The sequence below is a fragment of the Haplochromis burtoni genome, unplaced genomic scaffold (genome assembly GCF_018398535.1).
Source record: "Haplochromis burtoni strain Fernald_Lab_line unplaced genomic scaffold, NCSU_Asbu1 Contig_47, whole genome shotgun sequence".
NCBI lineage: Eukaryota > Metazoa > Chordata > Actinopteri > Cichliformes > Cichlidae > Haplochromis > Haplochromis burtoni.
This window is the reverse complement of record NW_024582408.1, coordinates 2,423,047-2,434,673: the sequence shown is the minus strand read 5'-3', so window position 1 is coordinate 2,434,673 and position 11,627 is coordinate 2,423,047. Positions and strand designations below refer to the sequence as shown.

General features: G+C 41.4%; 2 protein-coding genes across 3 annotated transcripts; one reads left to right on the top strand and one right to left on the bottom strand.

Annotated features, from left to right (window-relative positions):
* Nucleotides 1–324: 324 nt before the first annotated feature.
* atp6v1d (ATPase H+ transporting V1 subunit D) lies at nucleotides 325–4,617 on the bottom strand. The gene is made up of 9 exons (XM_005921519.3): nucleotides 4,367–4,617; nucleotides 2,440–2,557; nucleotides 2,074–2,153; nucleotides 1,917–1,984; nucleotides 1,794–1,838; nucleotides 1,592–1,695; nucleotides 1,432–1,498; nucleotides 1,237–1,315; nucleotides 325–1,016 (listed from the first exon to the last, which is right to left on the bottom strand). Exons 1-9 carry the CDS (start codon nucleotides 4,405–4,407, stop codon nucleotides 872–874), a joined length of 747 nt encoding a protein of 248 aa, XP_005921581.1. The 5' UTR covers nucleotides 4,408–4,617; the 3' UTR covers nucleotides 325–871.
* A 30-nt stretch (nucleotides 4,618–4,647) lies between these two features.
* Nucleotides 4,648–10,385, top strand: eif2s1b (eukaryotic translation initiation factor 2, subunit 1 alpha b). Of its 2 annotated transcripts, none has more exons than XM_005921518.2 (8): nucleotides 4,648–4,825; nucleotides 7,318–7,560; nucleotides 8,510–8,589; nucleotides 8,844–8,995; nucleotides 9,084–9,190; nucleotides 9,273–9,370; nucleotides 9,460–9,603; nucleotides 9,692–10,385. In XM_005921518.2, the coding sequence occupies exons 2-8, from the start codon at nucleotides 7,320–7,322 to the stop codon at nucleotides 9,815–9,817; spliced, it is 948 nt and encodes a 315-aa protein (XP_005921580.1). In that variant the 5' UTR covers nucleotides 4,648–4,825; nucleotides 7,318–7,319; the 3' UTR covers nucleotides 9,818–10,385. The 2 variants fall into 2 exon arrangements, with proteins under 2 accessions (XP_005921580.1, XP_042076312.1); XM_042220378.1 differs by lacking the exon at nucleotides 4,648–4,825 and adding an exon at nucleotides 4,904–5,066.
* Nucleotides 10,386–11,627: the final 1,242 nt, after the last annotated feature.

Genomic DNA, 11,627 nt, shown 5'->3' with positions numbered 1-11,627 from the left:
TCATAAGTTTAGATTGCAGTTAAAAACATTTTTCGACACAGTGTTAATGTGTCTAAATCTACTGTGGTGCCACTCTTGCCAGAGCCACTGGGTAACTAACATAAGTTCCTTATTCAGTTTCTCCTCTCACTTAAATGGGATGTATCCAAAAGTGAGAACACCTCTGAAATGGATCTCCTTTGAAAAAAGATAACATTTAATTTTGCTTAAACACAGTATAATTTGCACTTGATTAAAGGTTTTGAAGCCGTCTCTTAGCAGTCTTCACATATGGAACTTAAAATGTTTTCCCTCCAGTGGGGAAAAAAGAAATTCAATCAGTGGTTGAATATTTAGAACATCTTTATTTGGATGAAGTGTTGGGCTGTTTTGACTTGCACATCACATTTTACAACAGGGTCACATTGGGGCTTCTGGTGAAATGGTAAACAGCCTGCAGTGAGGTAACAGGAACCGCACGATATGAAGTGAGCAGCAGGACGGGTCTCCACGGCGCACACTCGCACCCTCTGAAATCCACAACCACTTTAAGCTGTACAGCATGCAATGCCTCTATATATGATAAAACTTGAATATCTACAAGGTGATCGGTCACACGGGACGCTTCTTTATCATCACTTGCACACCATGTGTAAACATATTCATTGTAATATTTGCTTAATTTGTTAGAGACTGCTTTGGTCTCACTTGTGTATTATACCGAACAGCACTTTGATCCCTGTACACATCTGGAAACACTCAGAACTAATCATCACGACGTGGACACAAAAAAAGAAACAACTTTCATCGCTGACATAAAGACACACAGACGTGGCCAGAGAGGCACAGAATAAATAAAAGGATTAGTGAAGTCGGTGGCCTGTAATGTTCCTCACTCAAACAGCAGATCTTCATCCGCCTCCTCTGTCAGCATGTTGGCGGGCTCAGCGATGGGTCCCAGAGCAGCTAAACGGGCGGCTATTTCCAACTCCGTCCTTTCCCTTAGCTGCTTCTTCTTCTCTTGGATCTTCTTCAGTCTGGCAAAGCAGAGAACATTCTGTGTTATAACCAAAAGTTGAGGATTGGGCAGTCTGGTTTTGGACTTAAGTTGCTGGGGTAGTGACAGAATGAATTCGGAGCTGTGGACAGCTAGTTGGAACAAGAATATCTAATAAACATGCAAAAGATGCCTCCTGATAAGTTTTTTTTAGGTTTATGCACTAAAACCTTCACGAGGCAGACAGAAAACATCATCACCTGTAAAACTCCTCTCGCTCCCTCTCATCCAGCTCTGTGATGATGTAGGTGAGGGTGCGATCAATCCTGGGAATAATCACTGCAAAGCGGATTCAAAATGATTTTAGCTGCACAAACCCTTTTTTTATTTAAAAAAATAAATAAATAAATGAATGTATTAATAAAAGGTTGCAGTTGAATGTTAAGTGTGCTTACCGTGCTCGATGGCGTTCACACGGCGGTTGGTGATCTTTATGGCTTCATCCAGAGTGACAAAAGATGTCTGCAAACCAAAATTGAGCAATTTTTTTCCACTTAAACTTTAGGAAACCCCTAACTATAAAGCATGCTTTTAATATGTAACAGCGCCTCCTACCTGTAAGGAGGCCAACTCCACAAGCAGCTCCACAGCTCTGGCATAGTTCCTCTTCAACCTCGAGAGCTGCTCTCCTCCTCTCGCCAAACCGGTGAGCTCATAACCTGACAGACACAAACACATCGTGGGGTGAGCGCTCTCTGCGATTCCCTTCAAACCCGATGTAGAGTTACACCAAACTCAGACGTGTGACTGGACTTACTGTCTCCGCCTTCTTGGTAGTGTTCGAATACTGGAAGGGTGACACCTAAAAGAGGAAAAGCAGCAGATATTTTAAACAAAACAAAAAATGATTAAAAATGAGAAAATATTTTTTGATGCTAACCTGCCACATTATCTTTCTTGGCTCTGACCTTCACCTGGGCTTTGTTAACATTCTGGATTACAGTTGTGCTGTAGGCCAAAAACAACAGATGGAAGTTGCTTGTGTATCTGCACCAGAACACAAAATCACGTCGCTGACACGTTATTCTCATTCTTACCTGAAGTCTCCTGCAGCAAATTTAGCTTCAGCCAAAGAGAAGGCAGCCTCCCTCATCACCTCTCCCATCTTGGTTTTAGTCTAAAAGTATAAATAAACACACCTTTGGGAAACATGTAGCTGAAAGCCTTCAGGAAGATTTTATTTCATGAGGTTTTGATTCAGACTGGCTGTAATTTGTTAGTTTATAACAATGAAGGTACCCAATTAATTACTATAGAAACACCTCTTAGTATCAGATTAATTGAGCATTATCATGAGCTACAGCCTCCAACCAAAGAGCATGATGTATGAATAAAGTATTTGTTGCATCATCGGTTCTTTTGACCACATTAGGACCAAAAACGAAGGCTCATTTTAAACTGACTTCAATAATTTTGCGAAGGATCTGACGGAAGCGCATGGAGAGGGCATCGGACTTCTTCTTGAGCAGGTTGCGGCCGGTCTGTGCTCCCTTCAGCCGAGCCTTCATGATGGTCTGAGCCCTGCAAATCCAGAGAAAACCCACATATTTTTAACACTATTTGAATCAGATGGTTAAATTAGGGGTAAAATGACACAACCAAGTTTCATTCATTTCATCTCCTTGTCATGTTTTCACTCAGACCTTAGGCCATCCCAAGGTCTCTGTCTCTCTTCTCTGGTAGTTGATACCCTCACCCCAGTTTTTTTTTTTTTAACCGGCAGATTTTCCTCTTTTCTCCCTCGACCTCTATGCTTGTTAAAGCTCTTTTTTTTAAATGGATTTGCTTCTTATTTTCCCCATTTCATCATTTTATGTCATATACTGGTTCAATGGGTCATCTCTGAAGGACAGGAACAGCCTTAATAGCATTATTAAAGTCTTATACTCCAAGAGTACCAAGTCCAAAGAAACGCATAGTTCAGAAAGAAAAGGGTCTTATTAATCAAGGTGGCCACATTCTCTCTAGTGAGTTTATTTCAATGCCCTCAGGTCAGGGCTATCCTGCGCCCATGAAGCGAAAAAAAACCCACTACTGAAACTCCTCTGTTCCCTCTTCTACCAGGCTACTAAATGCTAATTGTCAAGAGTAGTTTGTTCTGGAGCACCAGTGTGGTTCACTGGTTTTAGCAGGAAAACCTGTATATTATAGGGCTATAGTGTGGAGGCCTGGGTTGTAATTCATCCAGCCATTTGCTAGCTTACCTTAAAAAAGAATAAGTAGTAGTATCTGTTCGTCTCTTTCATCTAGCTAATATATAAGTCCATGTGTTGTAGTTCTGGTGGGAGACCTTACAATGAGCTGCTGACAAGTTGAATTTTATCTGCTAAATGGCTAAGTAGTTGTAACTCACTTGTCATTGACTGTTCATTTAAATTATCATGACTGATAACTTTCAATTTAAATAAAGGCTGAATAAGATTTTCCAAATCAGAATCTTTCCCCAGCTCTTTCCAGACTTGAGCAGGTGACTCATATGCTGCCTTAGGCCTGTGTTGGAATTTAACATGGCTCCATAGTGTAAAGGTTAGAGATCCCTGGAGTAAGACCAGTTAAATATGGGGATCCATCTTCTGTGGATCCCTCTTTGTGAATAAGGGAGCAGCCGAAAATATACAGCCATCAACATTCAAGCCCACTTTTGTGTCACATTACTCACAGATTGTTACATGTTAGATTGTTAACGATGTCATCCTGATCGTCTATAATATAAATTTACTTTTGTTGCTCTATGCTGTACAACATCTGCTGAATCCCTTCCCATCATGGAAGAGAGATCCCATTAATTTTCCTGAGATTTCTTCTGTTTTTCACCATTTCAGAATTTTAGAAATTTTCAAAAATTTCAGATTTTTTTTCAGGAGATCTTATCTGAACCAAGAGTCTACGGACAGAAGGTGTCACATGCTGCGATTTGTGTAATAGCGTTATTTTTAAAACAAGGTAAGGAACAACACAATCTGCACCACTCCTGGGTGATATTTGCACCCAGGACCTGATAAAAGGGTCAAACCTCGGTGTTTTACAGTTTCAGTAGTCCTAAATGTAATATAACTGGAAGCAGGTGAAATTAGATTAAAATGAAGTCTCTCCGACTGACAGCTCACACTTGGATAATGTTAGAAATATCACATGACAGCAGCAGGATTCTTCCTCTTTTAAACGGTAACCTTGGCACAAAACAAAACGGCGATCCCTGCTTTTCAAATGCATGCAGAAAATGATCCACAACTTTCATATATAAAAGCAAATATGTCAACAAAACAGTGGTATATGAGCTTTAACGAAGCTACATTGCTTTAGCAACTAGCCATCGCACAAGCTGCTTACATTCTGGAGGGGAATATGTCGATCCTGTCTTTTCCAGACATCTTTCCGTTTTTTGTCGATTACTGCGATTTTCAGTTCACTCCCGCTTCCCTAAATCAACACTACAACTTTAGCTCGAATCCTGAATTATTAATCTAGACATATAACAGCTAAAATCTTGCTCTTCGTGTAGGATTAGAAGAGCAGATCGAGTTGACGGTCGTGATCTTGTCGGCGATGATCAGCTGGCCCTCCGCGTCATGTGACCAAAGAACCAAAGTCGTTCCGCACATGCGCGCGTGTGGAAGGTCCCTACGATCTTTTCCGGGTCGACAAATTAGCACACCCATGAATGTGAGCTAGCGGGCCCGAGTTACTCATTAAAAAAAAAAAAAACACCAGAAAGAAAACCAAATCTGACATTTAAACAAAGTCAGCACGGAACATTCAGGCGCGTCGTTCTGTAACCTTATGACACAGGTGAGTTTGTTTTATGAAGATGTCGTTTGGCGGGGACTGGGGAACGATCGGAACTGGCAGATAGCCGGCTAACAGCTTAGCCTGCGTGTGCCGCATGTGAGCTGGGCACCGGGTTATTAGCTGGGAAGCTAACTGATGTTGAAAGAAAGCGTTTCTGCGCTTGAATGAAGATTCTTCTCGTGGTTTTAAATGTAATAACTAGGAAGTCATACAGTCGCTGGTAACACGTACTAAATATTTGGTAAGCAGCTTTTTGTGTCCATATTTTGTCGCCGATTCTCTCTTTTAAACAGTAAGTGATTTTTCTGCGATGATGATGCGTTACATCAGTCCATTCACAGCAACAGGAGAAAACGACAAATGGCAGAAGTTTGTTTCATTTCGCTGCTTTTATTTTATGTCCTGGATATTTTTATAAGCTAAACCTGGGCATTGGATTTTGTTCGGTGGGAAAACAGAGAAACACACATAAGTGGCTCCATTCAAACATCCTGGGACTTTTCGTTTAATATTGAAGGTATCTCTCTATTTTGTCCACACCTTTCTTGATAGTAGACTAAGGATTAGAGAGAAAACATCTGTATGGCCAAAGTCTTCTTATAGGTTAAAGCCTCTAAAAATGACCACAGCTAATATTTTAAAATCTGAGTAAAATAGAAAAAGTGATATTTTTCATTACAGTGTTCTTCCATAAAGGAATGTCTTTACTGGTAGCTGAGTTTACTTCATGAACAGGCACTGCAGTGTATAGTTGAAATACTCTGATGTAGAAAGGGATTGATGTTAATTGGCTGACTGGAGCATTTTACACCCAACAGATTGTTATTCAAACTCAGAGTACTTGTGGTTGCTGACATTGTGTCCCAATTGCCTGTCTGTGGCCTGCATACCCATGATATCACATCAAGGTGGTTATCATCTTGATGTGATATCAACTCTCAAAGAAATGGACTAGCCATATACTAGCCCAGATAGTGGGTCCTGGAAGATGAGCCAACTCTGACCCACCAAAGAGGCATGGTATTTGTAAATGGGCTGTATTTGTATAGCGCTTTACTAGTCCCTAAGGACCCCAAAGCACTTTACACATTCAGTCATCCACCCATTCACACACATTCACACACTGGACTATCACTAGAAGATGATTTATATGTAAATGTTAAACAGAAGCAGAAGATACTAGAGTTTAAAGACAACAATCAGGAGTGATGAGATCAAAGAATGGGAAAACAACGGTGATAGGATCTAAGAGTCAAACACTCCAGGGGGTAGGCTGCTGTCCTCAGGTTACAGGGACTACAGGATGTTAAAAGCAAAAGATTTGGGGAATAGCAAGGCTGTCCCCTTATTTGTCATCTCAGTCTAGCTACAAGTGCAGTTACATGAGAGAGTTGGCATTAGCAGCATCCAATCGGTCATAAACCTGGATAAGCCTACTGCCAGCAGGGACATTGATTTTAAAGAGGAGACAACTGTGATATTAGAAGAATATAAAGTGGTCATACACATAATACAGGCCGACAGCAGCACGGCTGCTGCAGACCAGTCAGCGGTATGAGTGTTTGTAACAGAAAAATGTTCAGGAGATCTTGAATGGAATGATGACGCTGTTTCAAGGAGAGTTTGTTTGGTCATTAGGCAGTGATTTCATACAAGCTAATCTAGAAGTTAACACGGTGATGTGCCCTGGTAACAAGGGATTTGTGCTTCTGTGTTGAAAGCCTATGTTGTAACCTGACATGTAATTAGACATCGTGTGGACGCAGCCCACAACTATTACGATTGTTCTGTATTTTTGAGTCCTCTTGTGCATTTCTGTCTACTTTTTCACAGCATAGTTTGTATTTTATTAGTGAGAGAATAATAATCATTGGCTCTATAATTTGTGGCTGACCCCACATATAAAACACTGATTCACAACCATTAAGTAATTAACACGTAATAGAGCATACACAAGCATGAATGGGTCATGGGTCCTTTACTTAGGTTACGTTGTAGGTGCTGTAGGTGACTGCTCCCTTTAGGGGTCACCACACCAGATCCTCTCATTCTGTCTCTAGCATCTGCTCTGACAAGTGCTCTGCATGTCTCTTTCACTACATCTAAAAGGAGGATTGTCAGAGGGATGGTGTGACAGATTATTCACAAATCACTATGATTGAGATTAAAAAAGACAAAGAAAACCAGAATGAAATAATTTATACATGGTTCTCTGCTAATTTAATGTTGAGCTTTGATTGTGTTTAGTTGTGGGACGACTTTTTAAACAACCTTTGGTGAAAACTGAAGCAGTGGAGGCAGAGATGCTAGTTACAAGTTATTGACTATTTTTTTATTAACTAGAATAAAAACTGTATTTATTAGTACCGAAACACCAAGTTACAGGCCGAGCAGCACTTTTCACAGTGTTTAAAACTGCAAAGTGAAGATTTGTGCCATGACTTGCAGACGTTAAGCTCCCCCCGTCTTCTTAACTGTTTCTGACCTCACAGCAATGCCGGGGCTCAGCTGTCGATTTTACCAGCACCGGTTCCCAGAGGTGGAGGATGTCGTGATGGTGAACGTGAGGTCCATCGCTGAGATGGGCGCCTACGTCAGCCTTTTGGAGTACAACAACATCGAGGGCATGATCCTCTTGAGCGAGCTGTCGCGTCGACGTATCCGCTCCATCAACAAGCTCATCCGCATAGGCCGCAACGAGTGCGTGGTCGTCATCCGAGTAGACAAAGAGAAGGGTGAGTGTAGATTAGTATAGTTGAAACTGGCGGTGTGTCGGATCTGCAGGGCAGTGGTGGAATAAAAACCATATGAAATGAGATCTTTTTGTGTGGTCCACATTTCCTTTTTTGAATTGAAGCTAGAGGTGTTATTCTGTGACATCAGGTGGACTGAGACAGGCTGTGGTTGGTAATATGATCAATAACTTGCATTATGTTATAGCATTCACCAGTTTAATGTCAGGACAGTCTCACATGACACACAGAATATCTCATTTGGAATAATTAAAGGGGACCTAATGAGGTCACCATATGTATGAGTAATTCCTGAAGCTCAGGCTTCAGGCTGCTTTTTAATGCACCGTTTCATTAGACCCTTCTTGTGCTTTCGGCTCTGTATGATGTCACCAGAAGGTGATATCTTTATCTGTTCAAAAGTTCTGTGGGAACTGCAGCTCCACCCACCAGCAGCGGCCCAATCAGATGCAAGTTTGCCTTAAACAGCTTGTCTGAGAGAGTGGGTGAACTGAGGCTCGTTATAAGATGAATGAAGATGATGATTTTTGAGTTTATAACACATCGGCATATTTCATACATTCAAAAAAAAAAAGGAAAAACAAAACTGACATGAATTAAGCATGAGCACTTTGAACTGAGTTACTGAACTGGACATTTTCTGCTAATCGCAAAATATGCAGCTCATCTGACTCATATTACGTGGCTATTTTCTTTATATAGATAGTTGTGCAGATTTGACCTGTGATCCATGTACCGACACTCGGGTAGAGACACAGGATGGAAATGCAAAGGTGGTAATGAGGAAATAAAGACGAGCACATTTTGAAACTTAGACCAGCAAGTGGCCATCGAATCCCTCCCTGTTAGTTAATCGTATCATTCCTAATCGTAAGAAACTACTTGCTGCACTAAAACAGCTTTTTTTGCATTCCTTCTGTTTTCTTCTCAGGATACATTGATTTATCAAAAAGAAGAGTTTCGCCAGAGGAGGCCATCAAGTGTGAGGATAAATTCACCAAATCTAAAACTGTAAGTTGGTCAGGTGCTTTTTATCTGTCTCGGTCATTTTGGTGCAAGTTGCCCAGCCTGGAGAGGACTTCCTTGTCTTGTGTAAAGTTAAGGTAGATGGAACTTGCCTTTGAGCCTTGTTGTGGTCAAAGTAGTGGTCATTTGGTTCAGGCGTTCATTATAATATTGTGAGACAAGTGAGACGTGTATTTGTAAGAAATTGTAAACGTCTATCTTGTTTGTTTGCGCTGAGCTGATTTTGAAAGTGCTTGCAGGTTTACAGCATCCTGCGACACGTGGCAGAGGTGTTGGAGTACAGTAAGGATGAGCAGCTAGAGAGCTTGTACCAGCGCACCGCATGGGTCTTCGACGAGAGATACAAGCGGCCAGGATACGGCGCTTATGATGTCTTCAAACAGGCTGTATCGTAAGTTCTCATTTCAGCACCTCTTATTAAAATGAAACACAGGTTGTTCAGTGTGTGCACACATTTACATGTTGATGGCTTTCTGCAGAGATCCTGCTATTCTGGATGGCCTGGATTTAACAGAGGAGGAGAGGAATGTGTTGATTGATAACATCAACAGGCGACTCACTCCACAGGCTGTCAAAATCAGAGCAGGTGAATGTTTACTCACAGTGTTTCTCAGTTGGACTTGGGAATAAATTAGAAATGTGAAGATAACCACCTCTACCTCGTGCAGACATTGAAGTGGCGTGCTATGGTTACGAGGGGATCGACGCCGTGAAAGAAGCTCTGAGGGCTGGGCTGGGCTGCTCCACAGAGGCTATGCCCATCAAGGTAATCCTTCTCTCTTCCATCAAGAAGTAAAAAGTCTCTAGCTGTAGGCTCTACTTGGATCTGTCTCTCATGGTGTTTACCTTCTACAGATCAACCTGATCGCTCCCCCTCGCTATGTGATGACGACGACCACCCTGGAGCGCACAGAGGGCCTCTCTGTCCTCAACCAGGCCATGGCTGCTATCAAGGAGAAGATTGAAGAGAAGAGGGGCGTGTTTAATATCCAGATGGAGGTGAATGATTTCTTTTTCTTTTTTTTTTTTCTTCATGATCATGTTTGTCTTTAGCTCATCTGCCTATACTGTAAACTTTGTCCTGCAGCCTAAGGTGGTGACGGACACGGATGAGACAGAGCTCGCCCGGCAGCTGGAGAGGTTAGAGCGCGAGAACGCCGAGGTGGATGGAGACGACGACGCTGAGGAGATGGAGGCCAAAGCAGAGGACTAAGAGTCGGTCCTCTTTGGAAAGCTGGTGGGGAGAAAAGCATCAAAGGAGGAAAGAAGAAAAATAAACGTGGACAGACCTGGCCTCAGTCACCCAGTCCAACAGATGTTAACTTTCACATTGCAACCATTAACTGGTGTTACTATTTTTATTGGCAACATCCCAGTTTGTTCAAGAGAGGTTTGTCTCAGAAGAAGGTAACTGAAACGCGGTCTTTTTAACCAGACACGGACACAAGGATGGTTAAATTACAAGTTAAACATCACTTATAGTTTTTATTTTAAAGTACCCCATTTGATTAAATAACTCTAAGACAAGAAAAGCTGTTTTCAAGCTGTGGCCTTTCATTTTACCTCTTGCTTTAAGAGCCCGGTGTCTTCAGTATCCACGCCGCTTTATCTCCGGCTGCTCGCTGGATGTGACTGACTGAAGGGGAAACGCATATGCTTCGTCTGTCTCTACACCGGCCAGCGGTGACTTTATGTGCTGATTCTCTTCCAGTTAAAGGGTTTTTACTGGCTCTTGTTTAGCTCCCATCGTATCAATAAAGATCTGGAAGTTTTGATCTCAATGCCTTTTTGTCAGTTTAATTAAATTGTTCCACCAACAAGAAATAACATTTATTCTCCCAAAAAGCAGCAATTATTATTGGATGAATTAAAGGTAAATCCTGTCGGTTACTCTCGCCTTTTTGTTTTGTTTTTTTCAAATAGAGAGATTGTAATGAAGCCAACTGGAGATAGGTTTGACTGTATATCAGTGTATGAATGCCAAAACCCCTCAACATTGATTTAATATTCAGAAAACTTAGATCTCAGACTGCTTATGTGGAGGGAGTTCAACTCCACCATCAGGCTGGGATCTTTCTGTATAGAGTTTGCATGAGTTCTCCGGCTTCCTCCCACAGTCTAAAGACATGCACTTAGGTTAATTGGAAACTCTAAATTGCCCATAAGTGTGAATGATTGTCTGTGTTAGCCCAGGTGCTGAATATCTGGTTATTTGTCTGCTCACAAAGAAACAGAACAACCCCCCCCCCTTTTAACTCTAAATCCAGCTCCATATTTTAGGACATGAACTGAAATTAATGGTTGGGATTTAATGCAAAACCAAAAGTCAAATGATTATAAAAATTATTTATTCAAATGTTCACCAATACAAAAACAAATGGAGAGCATCTTCACAATTTCAATTGTTTTCGTTCTTAGCTCATTTTCCTATAGTGGTTATGACGTGTGCTTTTACAGCATTGAGGATGACACAGTGCCTATGGGTCTTGTCAGTAGACACATTTTAAATGACAACTAGATGTTTTAGAGATGGTCTGAAAACAACATGCCTGTTCGTCAGGAATGTGACAAGAAATGGAGGGAGAGGGGGAAGAATTTGTGTGTACTGATTACAGAAATAAAATTCAGTTGCATCCAAAAACCCTTAATAAATACCCCTGTAATTATTTTAAAAACATAGCTGTAGTCATTCATACGCTTTAGTTTGTGTCTACTTAACCAACCCACATTCAACTGTAAGCCCAATTTCACAACTCAAAAGAATAGTTTGAGAAATGGTGAACTGTTTGTAGCAAACCTGCAAACTGTTCTCACTCGGTGTGTGTTGGCATGTATATAAAAAAAAAAAGTATGCGACTAAAGGGTCTCATCTCCAACACAGTGACCCTGGGTGGCCAGAGCTGTAGCTTCTTCATAACCAAATAATGACAAACTGTATATACACAAAAGCACATAGACACAATCAGCACCTGCAGAGTGGAGGAGGTGGATGCAGCCTGAGTATGTTTAAACAGAAGGAGGGG

Coding starts and splice junctions, on each gene's coding strand:
- atp6v1d (XM_005921519.3), bottom strand. CDS start 4,407: ATGTCTGGAAAAGACAGGATCGACATATTCCCCTCCAGAAT. Junction 1,985..2,073: donor TTTGCTGCAGGAGACTTCAG/GTAAGAATGAGA, acceptor TTTGGCCTACAG/CACAACTGTAATCCAGAATG. Junction 1,696..1,793: donor CTACCAAGAAGGCGGAGACA/GTAAGTCCAGTC, acceptor TGTGTCTGTCAG/GTTATGAGCTCACCGGTTTG.
- eif2s1b (XM_005921518.2), top strand. CDS start 7,320: ATGCCGGGGCTCAGCTGTCGATTTTACCAGCACCGGTTCCCAGAGGTG. Junction 7,561..8,509: donor CCGAGTAGACAAAGAGAAGG/GTGAGTGTAGAT, acceptor TTTTCTTCTCAG/GATACATTGATTTATCAAAA. Junction 8,590..8,843: donor AATTCACCAAATCTAAAACT/GTAAGTTGGTCA, acceptor AAGTGCTTGCAG/GTTTACAGCATCCTGCGACA.